The sequence below is a fragment of the Portunus trituberculatus genome, chromosome 12 (genome assembly GCF_017591435.1).
Source record: "Portunus trituberculatus isolate SZX2019 chromosome 12, ASM1759143v1, whole genome shotgun sequence".
NCBI lineage: Eukaryota > Metazoa > Arthropoda > Malacostraca > Decapoda > Portunidae > Portunus > Portunus trituberculatus.
Genome location: NC_059266.1, coordinates 7,276,527 through 7,296,419, shown reverse-complemented (window position 1 = coordinate 7,296,419; position 19,893 = coordinate 7,276,527). Strand labels below are relative to the sequence as shown.

The following is a 19,893-nucleotide window of genomic DNA, read 5'->3' as shown; positions in this document are numbered from 1 at the left end:
CCAGGCCCTGTAAAACTACAACTAGGTAAATACACACACATACACACACACACTCACCGAGCCAGATGGTGTTGTGGCGGCTCTCGCAGTGCTCCAGCTCTGGCATGACCTTGATGTCCTCCTTGGTGTTCTTGGGCACCTCCAGTGGGAAGACCTCCAGGGTGCGCTGCAGAGGATCCACACCCTGCCACACACTCAACACCACCACGTCCACCACCACCATCACCCCCACCATCACGTACAGCTTCCACGGCTCCACGCGCTGAGAGGGAAGGATGTTTTTGTGGCTCTAGTGACAGATTGACAAGATTTTTACATTATCAGCATATGAAACACACTTCCCTTCAGTACTGAGATGCATTTTTCCTTTTAGTGTTGGGTATGATAAAACCATTTTTTTACATTAGGAAGGGTCTATGGAGGTAAAAAAAAATTATTGGCCAGAATCTTCACTATTTAATCCCCCCAACATAAGTTTCTGAAGCCATTTAAAAATCACCAAATATTAGGCAGAATTAATATGAAAATACATCATGGTACTGAATGGGTTAAGAGCACAGCTGATTATCTCTGCTGCTTTTGAAAATAGTCATGGTGAGAGAGCAAGGTGCCTCTGAGTACAGGCCATAGACTCTTAAAGCAAAACAAAACACCCACACTTCACTCACCACTTTGCTGTCAATCTTGGTCTTGGTGGTGAGTCTGTGGACCCGCCAGATTTTGGAGAACATTGCCCCATAAGCGAGGGTGAAGCCCAGGGAGAGGCACCAGGCCCGCAGCCCACACACCATGGGGAACTGCTGCTTGCCCACAAACTGCCCATCCAGCCCCAGTAGGAAGATGGAACCCAGACACAGCATGATCCCAACCAGCGTGATGTTGTTGCAGGCTGGGTGGGAGAGCTGGATGAGCCTGGAATGGTAAGATAAAGCTGTGTTTATCTCTCCTTCTTTTAAACACTTTCTCTCACTCACTTACAATGTTCTAGACCAGAGAGATTATTTGTTAGGGAGAGGTTAAGTACATCTCACTCTCGTTTTGTTTTCTCAGACCAGAGAGTATTTAAGGAAAGCTGGGTACTCTACACACTCTATACTTTCATCTGATATTTTCCTACACCAAAGAAGTTATTTATTAGATTCCTACTAATGTTTTTCTCACTGATATTGCAGACTGGTGAATGAAGATGAAGAGGACCTAGAGTGAAGGGAAAAGGCAGAGCAGGGCAGGGAGTCAACTTTACCTCCTGTGTTAGTGAAAGAAGGTGAAGAGGAACTACAGTGAAGGGAAAAGGCAGAGTAGAGGGAATCAACAGTACCTCCTATGCTGGTGAATGAAGAGTGAAGGGGAGAGGCAAGGCAAGCAAGTCCTGTGTCTGTGAATGAAGTGGAGAAGCTAGGCAAGGCAAGGGAGTCAACTGTACCTCTTGTGTTGGTCAGTTGGGGCATTTCTCTCAGTACTCGTCACCTCATTGCACTCACTCACGTCTTTTCTACTGGTGAATGAAGGTGAAGAGAAACTACAATGAAGGTGCAGAGGCAAAGCAAGGCAGGGGAGTCAACTGTACCTCTTGTTTTGGTCAGTGTGTTTCTCTCAGCACTTGTCACCTTTCACCATCACACTCACTCACATCTTATCTACTGGTGAATGAAGGTGAAGGGAAACTACAATGAAGGTGAAGGAGAAGGCAAGGTAGGGGAGTCAACTGTACCTCCTGTGTCTGTGGATGAAGGTGAAGATGAGCAGCAGCAGTGCCCACATGGCCCCCACGCCGCTGATGGTGCACATACTGATGAAGAGACCCAGGGACACGGTACGCAGCTGCCTCCTCACTATGGTGCGGTCCTGAGGTACTTTGTCACCTGAACACACGCAGGTACAGAGATTTAGTTGATTCTTTTATTTATGGTACAGTTATGTGGACAGTTGTGAAGCTGAGATTTGTGTACCACCTTCACTCTTATCATTATTTTTTTCAGGACGGGAAAAAAGGTTGAAAAAGAAGCCCATTGAAGTCACTGGTCCCCAAAGAATAGTTAGGCTTGTACTCTAGAAAATAATCAACACCTTCAGTAGAGATTAGGATAAAACAAAGACTGATATCAACTAGTAAGAATAATATAGACAAGATCTTTAGGGTTAGTATTAAGAAGTAATGGCTTGGTAAAAGTAGAAATAAAAGGACACAAGAAACTGGTTCACAGATAGAGTAGTAGATTGGCTGGACTAACTTAACAGACAGGTTGTTTGTGCTGAGTTAGTAGGGAACTGTGACCAGCCTCCTTTAGAAAGAGAGAGAGAGAATTGATAGAGATAATTTAAATAATCTTTCACACCTCAGGGATAGACTAAAATTGCAACTATCATCTCTCTCTCTCTCTCTCTCTCTCTCTCACCTATCCATTTCTCCCTGTTGAACCAGGTGAGGTTGTCTGTCTGCACGTCGAAGTAGCCCAGCTTCTGGTACCGCCCCTCAATCATCTGCTCCACTTGGGTCCACGCAATGCGGTCGCCATCGTTGCTGAATGCCACTCGACCCTGCGGCAAGTGAGGGCAGGAGAGGCTCGAGGTAAGACCACATCCAAGCTTGTATTCTTTAAATGTTGCAGCTCTTTGGATCTTTATGTAAGAGGGAAAAATCTAACCAATTTTTTTTTTTTTTTTTTTTTTTTTTTTTTTGGTGTAAGAGAGGAAATCAGACCAAGGACAATGTAGGTTGGGGCAAGAGAAACGAGGTAAAAACACATCCCGACTCTTGTAAGTAAAGTAAAGAAAAAATCATATTAATCTGTCAATAGAACTATCAAACTACCCTTAAAGTACAGTGGAACCATGCATGCTTTGGGGTCCGAGGGGTCTCCAAGCACATGGGTTCGAATCCTGTCCACGGTCCGAGTGTAGGTTGGGCTTCCTCACTCAGGGCAACGGTTTCCTAGCGGGTGGGCTTTGAGATAGGAGGTACCCCAAAAAGTACCCTCTTTAGCCCATAAATTCCCGTGAAAAGCCCACATAGTATAAAAAAAAAAAAAAAAGTGTAACTGAAACCAGAGTCTTAGAAATATAGGTTATGTGGCCACAATTTTTCAAAGTTCACAGAGATGACAAATCTTTTTTTAAACAGTTTTTATGCTGTTGATAAAGAAGATATCATATTAATCTGTCAATAGAACCATCAAACTACCCTTAGAAACCTGTGTGATTGAAACAAGAGTCTTTTTAAAATATATGTTATGTGGCCACTATTTTTCAAAGTCCACAGAGATGAGAAATGTTGTTCATAACAGTTTTTCTGCTATTGGTAAAGTAGATATCATGGTAAATTGTCAATAGAACCATCACACTACCCTTAAAAACCCGTGAAACTGAAACAAGAGTCTTTTGAAAATATATGTTATGTGGCCAATATTTTAAAAATTCCACAGATAAAATTAATCCATAGTAGTGTTTTTGCTATTGATAAAGTAGGAATCATGTTAATCTGTCAATAGAACCATGAAACTACCATTAAAAAACAATGATACTGAAACAAGAGTCTTTTAGAAATACAACTTATTTGGCCACTGTTTTTCAAAGTCCACAGTTATAGGAAACTTTGTTCATTAGAGTGTTCTTCCTTTGATAAGGTAGATATCAATGTAATCTGTTAATTGAACCATCAAACCTCCCTTAAAAACCCATGTGAGTGAAACAAGAGTCTTTTAAAAATATATGTTATGTGGCCTCTATTTTTCAATGTCCACAGAAATGATAAAATTTATCTATAAGAGTGTTTTTGCTATTGATAAGGTAGAAATCATGTTAATCTGTCAATGGAACCATGAAACAACCATTAAAAAACAGTGATACTGAAACAAGAGTCTCTTAGGAATACAACTCATGTGGCCACTATTTTTCAAAGTCCACAGTTATGAGGAACTTTGTTTGTAAGAGTGTTTTTGCTTTTGATAAGGCAAATATCATGTTAATCTGTCAATAGAACCATCAAACCTCACTTTAAAACCCGTGTGACTGAAATAAGAGTCTTTTTAAAATGTAGGTTATGTTGCCACAAATTTCAAAGTCCACAGATATGAGGAGCTTGGTTCGTATGAGTGTTTTTGCTATATATAAAGTTGAAATCATATCAATGTGTCAATAGAAGAATCAGACTAACCTAAAAAAAACATGTAACTGAAACAAGAGTCTTTTAAAAATATAGATTATGTGTCCATTATTTTTCCAAGTCCACAGAAATGAGAAAACTTTATCACAAGAGTTCTTTGCTATAAGTAAATTAGAAAACATATTAATCTGTCAGGAGAAACATCAAACTGCCTTTAAAAACCTGTGTTATTGAAACAAGAGTCTTTTCAAAATATATGTTTTGTGGCTACTATTTTTCAAAGCCAGAGATACGATGAATTTTATCCATAGCATTTTTGCTACTGATAAGGTAGAAATCATGTTAATCTGACAATCAAACCATCAAACTATCCTTAAAAACTGGTGTGAGTGAAATGAGACTCTTTTTAAAAATATATGTTATGTGGCCACTATTTTTCAAAGTCCAGAGATGATAAAATTTATGCGTAATGGTGTTTTTGCTGTTGATAAGGTTAGACATCATGTTAATCTGTCAATGGAACCATGAAACTACCATTAAAAGACCGTCATATTGAACCAAGAGTATTTTAGAAATACAGCTTATTTGGCCACTGTTTTTCAAAGTCCACAGTTATGAGGAACTTTGTTTGTAAGAGTGTTTTTGTTTTTGATAAGGTAGATATCAATGAAATCTGTTGATAGAACCATCAAACATCCCTTAAAACCCTGTGTGACCGAAACAAGAGTCTTTTTAAAATATAGGTGATGTTGCCGCAATATTTAAAGTCCACAGATATGAGGAGCTTGGTTTGTATGAGTTTTTGCTATATATAAAGTAGCAATCATATTAATCTGTCAATAGAACTATCAGACTATCCTTGATAACCTGTGTAACTGAAACAAAAGTCTTTTAATAAGATAGGTTCTATGGCCACTCTTTTTCAAAGTCCACAGAGATGACAAACATTTGTGTAAGAGTTTTTATGCTATTCATAAAATAGATATCATATTATTCTGTCACTAGGACCATTAAACTATCTTTAAAAACCATGTAACTCAAACAAAAATCTTTTGAAAATATGTGTTATGTGGTCACTGTTTTTCAAAGTCCCCAGAGATGATAAAATTTATGCGTAAGTGTTTTTTTTTCTATTCAAAAGGTAGAAATCATGTTAATCTGTAATGGAACCATGAAACTAGCCTTAGAAAACAGTGATACTGAAACAAGAGTCTTTTAGAAATACAACTTATTTGGCCACTATTTTTCAAAGTCCACAGTTATGAGGAACTTTCTTTGCAAGAGTGTTTTTGCTTTTGATAAGGTAGATATCATGTTAATCTGTCAATAGAACCACGAAACCTCCCTTAAAAACCTGTGTGACTGAAAGAAGAGTCTTTTTAAAATGTAGGTTATGTTGCCACAATTTTCAAATTCCTCAGATATGAGGAGTTTGGTTCGTATGAGTGTTTTCACTAAATGTAAAATGGTAATTATATTACTCTGTCAATTAAAATATCAAACTACCCTTAAAAATCCGTGTAACTGAGACAAGAGTCTTTTAGAAACATAGGTTATGTTGCCACTATTTTTTTAAGTCCACAGAGATGAGAAATTTTTTTTGTAAGAGTTTTATGCTATTGGTAAATTAGATATCATATTAATCTGTCAGTAGAACCATCAAGTTACTCTTAAAAACCTGTGTGACTGAAAGAAGATTTTTTTGAAAACATGTTATGTGGCCATTTTTTCAGTGACACAGAGATGATAAAATATATCCATAGTAGGGTTTTTGCTATTGATAAGGTAGAAATGAAGTTAGTCTTTCAATAGAATCATCAAACTACCCTTAAAAACCAGTATAAGTGAAACAAGAGTTTTGAAAATATATGCTATGAAGCCACTTTTCTTCAAAGTCCACAGAGATGATAAAATATGCGTAAGAGTGCTTTTGCTATTGCTAAGGTAGAAATCATGTTAATCTGTCAATGGAACCATGAAACAACCATTAAAAACTTGTGTTACTGAAACAAGTGTCTTTTAGAAATACAACTTATGTGGCCAATATTTTTTAAAGTCCACAGTTATCAGGAACTTTGTTTGTGAGTTTTTTTCTTTTGATAAGGTAGATATCAATGTAATCTGTTAAAAGAACCACCAAACCTCCCTTAAAGAACCTGCATGACTGAAACAAGAGTCTTATTGAAGTATACGCTATGTTGCCATAATTTTCAAAGTCCAGTGATATGAAGGGCTTGGTTCGTGTGACTGGTTTTTGCTATATATAAAATAGAAATGATATTAATCTCTGTATAGAACTATCAAACTACCCTTAAAAACCTGTGTATCTGAAACAAGAGTCTTTTAAAAATATAGGTTATGTGGCCACTATTTTTCAGAGTCCACAGAGATGAGAAACCTTTTTTGTAAGAAATCTGGTCTAGGGCAACAAAAACAATTAAACAAAAAGGTCCACTTAGATGCCAGCATGGAGCAAATGAATGATATTTCTACATTTTACTCTTGAGAAACCTCCTGTCATTTCTATGGCACTGGAAAATAGTCATTGTGAGAGAGAGAATAGCATTTTTAATAAGATTGTGAATATAGGCTAAATAGTATCTGTAGAAAGAGGAAATCAGACTCATACACCCATAGAGGAAAACAGACTCAAAACACTCATAGAAAGAGGAAAACAGACTCAAAACACCCATAGAAAGGAAAACAGAGACTCAAACACCCTATAGAAAGGCAAATGGAGACTTAAAACACCCCATATACTTCCCTACTTTCCCAGACACTCACTGAGACTCCAAGGAACTGTGTGGCATTCATGGCCTTGTACAACTCGTCTGCAATCTCCTTGTTGGTGTAGGTGAACTCCTCAATGGACCTGTTCACCACTGCCAGAGTCTCCATCGTCTTGTTGAGGGCCAGCGCCACACTCCACACTGCGTCATAGGCTAAGGGCGCTTCCTGCAGGAGGGACGGAAGTGAAGAGGTATGTGTGGGGACTGTGTGAGACTGTGTGTGTGTGAGAGAGACAGCAGGAGTGTTGTAGGAATGTGGACTGACAGGCTCCTCACTGTCATAAGGCAAAGGTGCTTACTGCAGGAGGGACAGAAGTGAGGAGGTATGTGTGGGGCTGTGAGGAGGAGGAGAAATGTTTTAAGAATGTGGGTTTAGGGTCAGGGCATGCTCCATACTGTCATTGGGCAAGGGTGCTTACTGTAGGAGGGACAGAAGTGAGGAGCTACATGTTGGACTGCTTGTGTGTGAAAAGGAGTGTTGAGGGATTGAGGGCTAAGGGCTTCGTACTGTCATAAGGCAAAGGTGTGTACTGTAGGGGAGAGATGAATAAGGGAGGTACACATAGGACTGTGGTTGTGTGGAGGAGATGGAGTGTTGTAGGAATGAAGATGGATTAACCCTTCAATACTGAGACAATTTTATCTTTAGATTTGTGCACAATTAGACCATTTCACTGACATTAGGAAGCATTTATGGAGGTCAGAAGATTAATGGCCACAGTCTTTACTATTTTCATCCCCACATAAATTTCTGAAACTGTATAAAATCATGAAATAGTAAGCATAATGAATATGAAAACACACCATGGTACTGAAGGGCTTAATGCAGTGTGGAAGAGATGGAAATGGTGTGTGATTTAAAGTCTTACATATTCAACACAGAAGATAGTGAATCATACTGTTGTTTTTGTTGCTCTTGTGCCTGCTCCTCAATACATACATGAGAGAGGAGGAGGGTACTGCTAGACTGTCTTGTGCCTGCTCCTCAGTACATGAGGGTACTGCTAGACTGTCTTGTGCCTGCTCCTCAATACATACATGAGAGAGGAGAGAATGAGGGTACTGCTAGACTGTTTTGTGGCCCCTTGAAGTGCCTCACCTGGTAACCAACTGCTCCTCAATACATACATGAGAGGAGAGGAGTGCTCTGGTTGCCTCTGGTAACCAACGGGAGTGCTCTGGTTCTCGTAGCCCAGGTCAATCAGCGCCTGGTTGAGTCTGCGTCTAAAGTCACCTGCAGTCTGTGGATTATAAGACCCTTGAGCTGTGGTATTGCAGTGCTGTGATGCTTTTGTGCTGTGGTATTCTCAAGGACACCAGTGTTATAGGAGCCCACAAAAAAATGATGTCAGACTAAGATAAAAAAAAATACAGAAGGAAAAGAAAAAGAAAAATACGCACATCAATCAATAAAGTGAAATAAACCAAGAAAAAAAGGAAAAAACTGCAAATCATCCATTAAAGTGCAAAAAAGCAACAATAAAAGCAAAAAACAGTGCACATTGACCAAAAATATGAAATAAAACAACAACAAAATAACAATAAACAATAAGCATTCAGTCTCACCATGCCTGATATTGTCTTCTCGTTGTCCTTGTTCCACATGAGCGCCTCAGTGGTGAGGTGGTACTGCGCTGCCGCCCGCATCTCCTCCTTTGTGCAGTTCAGGTTCTCCTCCTGCAGGTGACTCTCAAACCAGTTGTCCTCATACCACCCTGAAGCAAAACGAGAGATGGTTAAGTGTGTGTGTGTGTATTTACCTAGTTGTAGTTTTACAGGGCCTGGGCTTCATGCTCGTGTGGCCCTGTCTCCATATCTACACTTATCCAATTCTTCTTGAAAACTATGCACATTCGTTGCTGACACCACTTCCTCACTCAAACTGTTCCACGTCTCAACACATCTTTGTGGGAAACTATATTTTTTAACATCTCTCAGACATCTTCCCTTCCTCAGTTTCTTACTATGCGATCTTGTGCTTCTAATGTCATATTCTTCTCTCAGGATTAGTTTCTCATTATCCACTTGATCCATTCCGTTAATCAATTTATAAACTTGTATCAGATCCTCTCTCTCTTCTCTGTTCCAGGGTTGGTAGATCCATAGTCTTTAGTCTCTCCTCATATGTCAATTTCTTCATCATTTCTTTGTCCATGTAGTGAAATGCTAATCCAATATTCCTTAGCAAATTATATGTCTCTGAAAATTCTATCAATATGGCTTACCGGTTGATTGTTTTCTTCCACTGTCACTCCCAAGTCCTTTTCCTTTTTTACTTTTCTAGTTCTACTTCATCTCCCATCTTATAGATTCCCACTGGTCGTCTTTCACTTTTTCCCATTTCCATGACATGGCTTTTGTCCACATTGAATTCCATCTCCCATTTTTTACTCCATTTCCAGATCTTGTTTAAGTCTTCCTGTAGTATTTCACAATCCTCTTTTTGTTTAATGACTCTGCACAGTTTCGCATCGTCCGCAAACAGATTTATGTAGCTGTTCTCTCCTTCTGGCATGTTGTTTATATATATATATATATATATATATATATATATATATATATATATATATATATATATATATATATATATATATATATATATGTGTGTGTGTGTGTGTGTGTGTGTGTGTGTGTGTGTGTGTTTTGGTTATCGTGACTGATTTTGCTTGGTTTTGTTTGGTTGTTGTGTCCTGTCTTCTCTTTTCTTCTTTATTATTCTCCTTGTTGATCTTGTTCTTTGTCCTCTCGCCTCCTCCTCCTCCTGTTATTCCGTCTCTCATTGCTTGGCTTCGTTTGGTAATTGTGTCTTTCTTCTCTTTTATTCTTTATTGTTCTCTTTCTTGTTGTTCTTGTTCTTTGTCCTCCTCCTCCTCCTCCTCCTCCTCCTCCTCCTCCTCCTCCTCCTGCTATTCTGTCTTTCTCATAAATGGAGTAGAATAGTTACCCAGAGAGCCAAGTAAGAAGTTTGTTGCTGTTTGGACTTCCTTTGTATTTCTTTTGTATTCCTCCTCCTCCTCCTCCTCCTCCTCCTCCTCCTCCTCCTCCTCCTGAGGCGTCATTACCAAAAGAAAAAAAAAAATATATAAAACTGGAGGAAAAATGTCTTGAAATATCACTTTTGGAGGACTGGCATCTAAGTGGGCCTTTTTGTTTAATCGTTTTTGTTCCCTTAGCCAGGTTTCCCTCTTGTATAAAAAAGAAATAGGAAAGGTGGGTGGACGTACAGAAACAACCCAGGAAGTCAATAATGAGATAAGCCAAAAAGGAAGGGGTATGTACAGAAGGAAGTCAGGAGCTCAGGTTTGAAGCTCACCAATACGTGTGTTCAGAGTTCACCAGCAAAAGTTTGAACCTCACCAATGAAGAACCAGACGTAGCTCTTCCCAAACAGCTTGTTCTTGAATATCTCACACAGCACCCTCCTGGCGGCGTTCACGTAGAAGAGACCCACAATGATCCTCGCGTCCTGCCGCTTCAGATTCCTCACTGCGTCCGTCGGATCTGTCAGGAAGCTCTGCCGCGTCACGATCTCAATGTTGGCCTCTTTGCATCGCAGTTCGAGGTCCTCCACTGTCTGTCACATGAAGAAGGAAAGACTGTAAGTGCGCAGATATTCAGGAGGAAATATTACACGGAAAATAAAGACAGGAAGTGCGCGGTATCTAGGACAAGAAGGAAATATTACACGGAAAATAAGAGACGGTATGTTCGCAGATATTTAGGACAAGGAGGAAATATTATAAGACGATTACTTTTTGGCTACGAAATAAGAAAGTTAGAGCTTGGAATGTGGAAGGAAAGAGAAAGGCAGCAGAAGAGATTAATGGACAGCAGGAGAGAAGCAAGAAACAACAAAGGACAATAATTACTTCTTGATGATGAGAGGATACGAAATAAGGAAGAATTAAATAGTGTATGGAGTGTGGAAGAAAAGAGAGTCAGCGGAGGAAATTAATGGACGGAGTAGAGTCGAATAAAAGGAACAACAGGAGATAAGTGCCGATTTAAAGGCCAACTTGACCTACAGCTGACCTGACCTGACTTGACCTGTGATGTGATAGTGACCCTGCTTTGAGTTTATTGAAAGTTGAAAGATGAGTTTGAGAGTAGCGTAAAGAAACGTGATTCATTTATTATTCATTTATTTACATTTTTTAGGTTACTGAAGATCGAGGAGTGATGAGTGGGAAGTGGAGAAAGTTAGTGATGTTTTTTGTGTTGAAAGTCGAAGAACCAACGTAACGCAAGTAAATCTATAGAGTACACAGTGAATGGATAGTTAATCTGCACAAGTCTGCTCCTAAAACCGGAAAAAAGAGCTCAATTAACTTCTATACACGCAGAAACTCGCTCACTAATATGAATGAAAAAAAAGGAAAAAAAAAAGCTCAATTAATTTTCAAGCTGGAAAACTCGCTCGCCGATATCAACAAAAAAAAAAGTGGATAGTTATTTTCATCCACAAAAGATCATTATTCTAAAACAAATTCGGCCGCACCTCCACTACTTTATAAAGCCTCTTGTTGAAGCTACGCGCATTTTAAAGCTATTCTTATATATTTAGTGATGAAACGACCGCAGTGAGAGAGAACCAAATTAGTTTCTGAATACACTCACCGATATGAACACCTCCTCTGCCTGCTGGAGGATGGCGACCCGGGACCAGTTGTACTTCTGCATGATCTTGATACGCGTTGGGTTGTGCACGGTGGCGGAGGGGTGAGTCCTGAAGAAGGTGGGGAAGCGCTGTCTGTCTGAGAGTGCTGGGGAGCTTGACCCATACGATAGCTGGGGAGGGTAGGAAGAGTGGTTAGGAGGGTGATGGAGTGACGGGGTTATGGGAGTGAATAAGCGAAAGACTGAGTGATTGGATGAGGATTGAGTGATTGGAGTTTATTGTGTGTGTGTGTGTGTGTGTGTGTGTGTGTGGGATGAGTTTTGAGTGAGAATGAAGGAGTGATTTAACCCTTTCAGTACCATGACACGTTTTCATATTCATTCTGCTTACTATTTGGTGATTTTATACAGCTTCAGAAACTTATGTGGGGAATAAAATAGCGGAGATTCTGGGCATTGATCTTCTGGCCTCCATAGACCCTTCCTAATGTAAATAAAATCGTCTAATCACACCCAAACTCATGGTAAAAATGCGTCCCAGTACTGAAGTGGTTTAAAGAGTTGAGAGAAAGGTGTATGGAAAGTTTTGACCGAATGAGTGAGTGAGTGAGTGAATGAATGAATAAGTAAGTACCCGCCATCCTATATCACCTGCAACCACCTCCCTTCCAGTCCCCATCCAACAACCCCACTCAGCCCTCCTAGTCCCTCCCCAACACAGGCACACGTACCACCACCAGCAAACTCAGCCCTTTTTAGTCCCTCCCCAACACAGATACACAGACACACGTACCACCACCAGCCAACTCAGCCCTTTTAGTCCCTTCCCAACACAGACACACGTACCACCACCAGCAAACTCAGCCCTTTTAATCCCTTCCCAACACAGACACACGTACCACCACCAGGTTCCACATCTTGGCCGCCTCGCCGATGGTGGTGCAGACACACGTACCACCACCAGGTTCCACATCTTGGCCGCCTCGCCGATGGTGGTGCACACAGTAGAGCAGCCCCCGAGCAACATCAGTTTAGTGGGCTGGTTGTAGAGCAAATCATACATCACAGCTGCTCCCAGGCCCGGCTCGCACTGTGAATAGAACACGGGAAAGTAAGGGGACTCGAATTGGGAACTAGATGATAAGAGAATAGATGAAAGGAAGAGATAAAGGAGACAATATAGACAGATAAGAGAAGGATGATAGAGAGAAAAAAAATTGAAAACTGGAAGGCATGAACTGGAAACTAAATAATGAGGTGATGAAGTAAATAAATGAAGAAAAGGAAAGAAAAAAGAGGATATAGCGATAAAGGTGACAATATGTACAAATAAGAGATGAGGAATTGAAAACTAGGAGACGTGAATTGATAACTAAATAATGACTGGGAAATTGTGAAGGAAAGGAAAGAAAAAAAAAAAAGATGACTGGGAAATAAAGATGATAATATTCGCAAATAAAAGATGATGAAAAAAAAAATAAATAAATAAACACGAGATATGAATTGAAAACTAAATAACAAGGAAGTGATAAATTAAATAAATGAAGAAGAAGAAGAAGAAGAAGAAGAATGGGGAGATAAAGATGATAATACACACAAATAAAAAATGACTGAAGAAAAATGAAATAAATTAAAACTAGGTAAATAATGATGAGATGACAAAGGAAATAAAGGAAGAAAAAAGAAGAAAAAAACAAAAGAGGATGGAGAGAGAAAAACAGACGCGATATACAAATAGAATACGATGAAAAAAAAGATGAAAGACGTAATTGGGAAACTGGATAATGAGGGAATAAAAGGGAAGAGGGGAGAGAGAGAGAGAGAGAGAGAGAGAGAGAGAGAGAGAGAGAGAGAGAGAGAGAGAGGTCGATGAAGAAATATTTAGGCCTAACTGAGTGAGTGAGATGCCCCATATGCCGTAGAAGATTATAGATGAATACTGAGATAAAAGCGAGAGAGATTTAGTAGTCGTAGCAGTCGTGAGAGGAAAAGAAAAGTCGTAATTTGAGATCGTAATTTGAGAGTAGAGAAAAGAAGTTCAGAGGTCGTGGCAAAGTCGTAATAGAAGAAGGAGGGTCGTTGAAGAGTCGTGAGAGGAAAGTGGGTGATTTGAAGGTCGTAGAGGACTGATGAGGGGAAAAGGAGAGGTTGAGTGGTCGTCTTACAATACTTAAAGTCGTATGAGTGATATTAAGAACGGTAGCAAAGTCGTATTAAGTGTGTACGATCAAATAATAGTAATAATTGAGTCATAAGGAAATTGGTGGTCTTTCTAAATGTATAAAGAGAGAAACGAAGCCTATAAAGGTCGTTAACTATTAAAATCTATAAGGTTGTTTTAGAGGTCGTACCAAAAAGTCGTAGGAGAAATTGAATATAAAAAGAATGGACACCAAAAAGAGGAAAGGATGAGAATAACGGAATTGGAAAGAAAAAAATGGTTCATGGTTCTTACAAAAAAAAAAAAAAAAAAAGAAAAGAAAATAACGGAAGAAGGAAAACGGAAAGATAAATGCAGAAAAAGAAAAGAAATGTAGATATGCCTCAGGATTCGTACTAAAATCAAGAAAAATAACCATATAAGGATAAAAGGAAGAAATACCTAAAATATCGTACCAAAAATTGAAAGTAAAAACCATAAGAAAAAAAAAAGAAGGAAGAAATACCTGAATTATATCAAAATTAAGAAAAAAACGCTAATTATCGTACCATAAATTAGAAGAAAAGAATGTGAGAGAAAACAAATGAAGAAATAAGGCAAATATCGTACCAAAAAATAAGAAAAAAGACCACAAGGGAAATTAAAGAAAGAAATAACAAATATCGTACCAAAAATTAAGAAAAAAACACTAATTATCGTACCAAAGTTAAAAGAAGAGACTGTAAAAGAAAAAAAAGGAAGAAATAACACAAATATCGTACCAAAAAAAAAGAAATAAAGAAAAAAAGACCACAAGGAAGACAAAAAGGAAGAAATAAATATCGTATCAAATGTTAAGAAAAAAAAATACAAGAAAATACAAAAATACAAGAAGCAGCTCAAGAATTGTTATCGAACCAAAATAAACATAAAAAAAAAACATGTAGAAAAAAAATACAAAGAAAAGAAGGAGGGAAAAGAAAGCGAAGAAAAAGGAGAAGAAAAAGAAGATGAAGAAAAAAAAAAGATGGAGGAGGAGGAGGAAGGTGAGAGGTCGTACCAATGAGTAGTTCCAAGAAAAAAAAAAAGAAATGGAGGAGGAAAAAGAAAACGAAGAAAAAGATGAAGAAAAAAAAGAAGATGATGGAGGAGGAGGAGGAGGAGGAGGGTGAGGGGTCGTACCAATGAGTCGTTCCAAGGTAAAAAAAAAAAAAAGGCAAAGAAAAGGAGGAGGAAGAGGAAAACGAAGAAAAAGAAGATGAAGAAAAAAAAAGATGAAGGATGATGATGATGATGATGAGGAGGAGGAGGAGAAAGGGGGGGGGTCGTACCAATGAGTCGTTCCAAGCCAGGTTGAGTTTGTACCCCGGCAGGAGGTCAGGCCTGGAGTTTACGTCTTCCATAGCGAGCATGGCGGAGGGCTGGCAGGCCTGTGGGGGGAAGGGGGATTACTCTCTCTCTCTCTCTCTCTCTCTCTCTCTCTCTCTCTCTCTCTCTCTCTCTCTCTCTCTCTCTCTCTCTCTTACTCATGTTCTTTCCAGTCATTCTTCATTATAAGGCTAATTATACACACACTCTCTCTCTCTCTCTCTCTCTCTCTCTCTCTCTCTCTCTCTCTCTCTCTCTCTCTCTCTCTCTCTCTCTCACCCTGCCGCCTTGCCATCCGTCGGAGCCTCCTATGGGAAAGATGCCCCCGATGTTCAGCAGGCGGTCCTTTGCTGCCGCCACGCCCGCCACGCCCGCCACCACCCACACCCATGTCCACGCCTGCTGGATTAAAGAGGAAGCGGTGAGAGGGGTGGTGATGGTGGTGGTGGTGGTGGTGCTAGTGATGGTGGTGGTGGTGGTGGTGGTGGTAGTGGTGGTGTGCTGTTTACGTGCGATATATTTTGGTTTGTTTGTTTTTATGGTTGTGGTGGTAGTAGTAGTAGTAGTAGTAGTAGTAGTAGTTGTTGTTGTTGTTGTTATTGTTGTAGGATGAAATCTGCTTTATATTATTTTCTTTTTCTATTCCTACTCTTTCTATCCTCTCATTGTTAACAGTTGTGGTAGTAGTAGTAGTAGTAGTAGTAGTAGTAGTAGTAGTAGTAGTAGTAGTAGTAGTAGTAGTAAAGATAATGATGATGATAGTACACATTTATCTGTTTACATGCTCATTACCTTCATCATCTACGCAGCATCTCTCACACCAGCGGCACGTGACCCTTAAAAGACCCTTAAACACTCGCACATTCTCCCTGACACTAACTCAAACACAAACATCCTAAATATAAATTAGAAACCCTTAATTATAACTTCAAAACCCTTAAAACATACCAAAACACCCTTCACACACCCTATCAAACACACAAACACACGCAAACACTCTAGAAACTAATAAAAAACCCTTAGGAACCCTTGAAACATACCCATACACACTCAAAATCACCCTCAAGTATCCACACAGCCTCTCAAACACACTCCCACACACCCAAACATCCTAAACACTATTAAAACTCCCTTAGAAACTCTTAAAGCATACCCAAACACCTTTACAATAACCCGTAACCCCTTTCAGTATCATGACACGTTTTCATATTCATTCTGCTTATTATTTGGTGATTTTATACAGCTTCAGAAACTTGTGTAGGGGGGATTAAAATAGTGAAGACTGGCCATTAATCTTCTGACCTCCATAGACCCTTCTTAGTGTATATAAAATCGTCTAACCATACCCAAGACTCATGGTAAAAATGCGTCCCAGTACTGAAGGGGTTAATTTATCACACACTCCCAATAATGTAAATAAAATGGTCTAATCTCACCCCAAACTTATGATAAAAATTTGTCCCAGTACTGAAGGGATTAATTGCACTTACACACACTCCCAAACACACTCACACGCGCCCAAACACCCTACACACTATTGAAAACCCTTTAAACACCATGTAAAATCCAAGATATAACTCGTGCACCACTAAACCAGACTGAGAATCACGAATCACGAGTGTAGAGAGTGAGTGAGGGGAAGCGTGACACAAGTGGACAGTGCATGATACGTGTGTCCACCAATGAACGTGTAGTATCCTTGGGCACACCCTCTCCCTGCCCCATCCCCTTTGCAGAACACGCAGCTGCCACATGTTGCTTGAATGTTGCAATATAAATGTGTCAGTACCATTTTTTTATTGTTATTATTATTATTATTTCCTCTATTTTGTTTTGGTGATTGGATTTTGTGTGATGAACGAGTGTTTTTATTCTTATTTCCGTCTTGTTTGTCTTCCTTCGTTTTGTTCATCTCGGTGAAGTGTAGCGTGTGTGAATGAGTGTACAGACAATCTAATTTTGCTTGCCACAGTTCATCACTCTCCCAATCTTTCACGCTTCCACTGCTCCTCATCTCTCTCTCTCTCTCTCTCTCTCTTGCTTTATATATCTATCTATCTACATGAATTAAAGAAAAATGCTCTAAGGGTCATTCAGCTGTCCAAAAATAGTCACCGTGTTTGTTTTGTAGTGAAGAATGTTCAGACTAATGAGTAAGTCAGCGCTTTCACTGCGATTTGTAGCCACGGAAGATTAGAACTATTGTAGAAATGAGTGACAAGCAAATACTATATATATATATAAAAGAATGAAATATAAAGATAGGTGAAGAAAATTAATAAAGAGTTGGACAGTTTACAGCTAGTATTTAGAAGTAGCAGAGGAGAAAAAACACTGAATAATACTGTAGAAATTCGTGACAAGTACATAGCTACGAGAAAGATAAGAAAAAAAGAATCAAGAAAATTAATAAAGAGTTGGACAATTTACAGCTAGTATTTAGAAGTAGCAGAGGAGAAAAAACACTGAATAGTACTGTAGAAATTCGTGACAAGTAGCTTCGAGAAAGAATAGAAAAAAAAATGCTAAGAAAATTAAGAAAAATATAAAGAATCAAGACAATTTACAGCTATAGTATTCACAAGTGGCAGAGGGAAAAAGACAATGAATAGTACTGTAGAAATTCATGACAAGCAAATACAAGTAAAAGAAAAAAAAAAGAAGGAATAGGAAGAAAGATAAATGTGAAGAGTAGGACAATTTACAACTAGACAAGTGACAAGGGGGAAGGAACCACGAAATATTAGAAGTAGGGTACTGGAGCGATTCTTGATAAACAACAACGAGGAAGAATAAATGAAATATAAAGATAAAAAAGGAAATAGAAAGAGCAGACCAATTAACAGCTATAGTATTTACAAATGAGCAAAGGTAAAGGAACCACGGAATTTTAGAAGTAGGCATTGTAGCGATTCATTACAAACAATAGAAGGAAGAATAAAAAAATAATAATACAATGTTAAAAGAAGAAAATATATAGAGTAGACCAATTTATAGTCAACATTTACAAGTGACAGAGAGAAAAAGAACCATGAGACACGCAGAGAAAGAGATAGGCAGGCAACAGGCACACTTATTAATATTAACCTCCCATTTTCTTTCCCGTTTTCTTCCCAGAGAGTAGACCAATTTATAGTCAATATTTACAAGTGTCAGGGAAAACAACCATGTGACACGCAGAGGAGAGAGGCAGCAACAGACACTTCTTAACTCTTTCAGTACCATGGCGCGTTCCCATATTCACTCCGCTTACTATTTGGTGAATTTATACACTAGAAACTCATGTGGGGGATTAAAATAGTGAAGACTTTGGCCATTAACCTTCTGCCCTCCATATACCCTTCCTAATGTAAATAAAATCGTCTGAAAGAGATAGGCAGGCAAAAGGCAACTTTGTAATCCTTTCAGTACCATGACGCGTTCCCATATTCACTTTGCTTATTATTTGGTGATTTCATACACCTTCAGAAACTCATGTGGGGGATTAAAATGGTGAAGACTGTGGCCATTAATCTTCTGCCCTCCATAGACCCTTCCTAACGTCAATGAAATAGTCTAATTATACCCAAAAAATCATGTAAAAAATGTGCCCCAGTATTGAAGGGGTTAATATCAACCTCCCGTTTTCTTCCCTTGTTTTCTTCCCAGAGCAACACGGAAAACGCCGCCCACTGATGTTGACACCTGTGCACTTCCCACCTCACCTGCCGCGCCGCCCTCACCTGCCGTGCCGCCCTCACCTGTCCTCGTCAAGTCACGCAGGGCAAGGTACGACCCAGTGGGGAAATGTTTAAGAAGTTGTTTCTGTTTATTTTATCGGTTGTCTGTTATTTTTTTCTCGTCTTTTTGTTGTTATTGTTGTTGTTGTTGTTGTTGTTGTTGTTGTTGTTGTTGTTGTTCTTTGTTTTCTTTCTTTTTGTCTCTTTTTTTATGACTGATATGATGAGTGGTCTATATTTTTTTTCTGCTTCTTCTTCTTGTTCTTGTTCTTGTTGTTGTTGTTGTTGTTGTTGTTGTTGTTGTTGTTCTTCTTTGTTTTCTTTCTTCTTTTTGCCTCTTTTTTATGACTTTATATGAATGGTCTATATTTCTTCTTCTTCTTTTCTTCTTCTTCTTCTTCTTCTTCTTCTTCTTCTTCTTCTTCTTCTTCTGTATGTCTCCTTTTTATGACCATTTTATCACGTCTCAAAGTTTACGTTAGATGTTTCGTATCTTTTAAGAATTGTTGGAAAGAAAAATGCATTGAAGTTCACATAAGGAGTGCCGAGAGAGAGAGAGAGAGAGAGAGAGAGAGAGAGAGAGAGAGAGAGAGAGAGAGAGAGAGAATAAGTGTTGGAATATCGGATCTTTAGGGAAAAAAGGTGAAAAAAACATGATGTACTTGAGTCTCTGCTTTGTGATTCTTATTCATAAACGTTTTGCTCTCACGATTGTTTTCCAAGGCCACAGAGATGACTAGCAGGGTTTTCAAGAGTGTTTCTCCAGTTAATAATGCAAAATCTTCTCATTCTGCCTCTAGAATCGTAAAAACACCTTAAAAATTGTTATTCTCTCTCATCATGACTGTTTTCCAAGGCCACAGAGATGACTAGCAGGGTTTTCAAGAGTGTTTCTCCAGTTAATGCAAAAATCTTCTCACTCTGCCTCTAGAACGGTAAAAAATGCCTTAAAAAGAAACTCGTGTCAATTCAGATAAAGCCTTTTGAAACAGTGAAGGTGAAGCGCAGAAGTGTTTGAGAATACGAGCCTAAGAATAGAAGGGAAAAAAAGAAAGACATGGTTTGAAGTTGTGTATGTTTTGGAAATCGTAAAAACAAGAAAAAAAAAGAAAAAAAAACTCCCAACAAGAAAATATAAGCAAAAAAAAAAAAAAAAAC

General features: G+C 38.9%; 1 protein-coding gene and 1 long non-coding RNA gene across 11 annotated transcripts in view; one reads left to right on the top strand and one right to left on the bottom strand.

Moving 5' to 3' along the window:
* The window catches only part of LOC123502739 (gamma-aminobutyric acid type B receptor subunit 1-like), a 32,361-nt gene that overhangs the window by 9,747 nt on the left and 2,721 nt on the right, over positions 1-19,893 (bottom strand). For 4 of the 10 annotated variants that reach the window (XM_045251968.1, XM_045251974.1, XM_045251977.1 and 1 more), the window contains exons 2-13: positions 15,296-15,418; positions 14,980-15,078; positions 12,464-12,598; positions 11,509-11,679; positions 10,249-10,465; positions 8,458-8,606; positions 8,052-8,132; positions 6,887-7,060; positions 2,397-2,538; positions 1,712-1,862; positions 669-912; positions 58-289 (exon numbers count right to left, since the gene is read on the bottom strand). In XM_045251968.1, coding sequence (XP_045107903.1) covers positions 58-289; positions 669-912; positions 1,712-1,862; positions 2,397-2,538; positions 6,887-7,060; positions 8,052-8,132; positions 8,458-8,606; positions 10,249-10,465; positions 11,509-11,679; positions 12,464-12,598; positions 14,980-15,078; positions 15,296-15,418 — 1,918 coding nt within the window. The other 6 variants (XM_045251973.1, XM_045251976.1, XM_045251970.1 and 3 more) reach the window with 5 other exon arrangements.
* LOC123502743 overlaps positions 2,431-19,893 on the top strand; it is a 35,828-nt gene continuing 18,365 nt past the window's right edge. The window contains exons 1-3 of the long non-coding RNA XR_006674214.1: positions 2,431-2,569; positions 6,879-7,082; positions 18,665-18,784. This is a non-coding gene — a long non-coding RNA (uncharacterized LOC123502743). The remainder of the gene's footprint in view (positions 2,570-6,878; positions 7,083-18,664; positions 18,785-19,893) is intronic.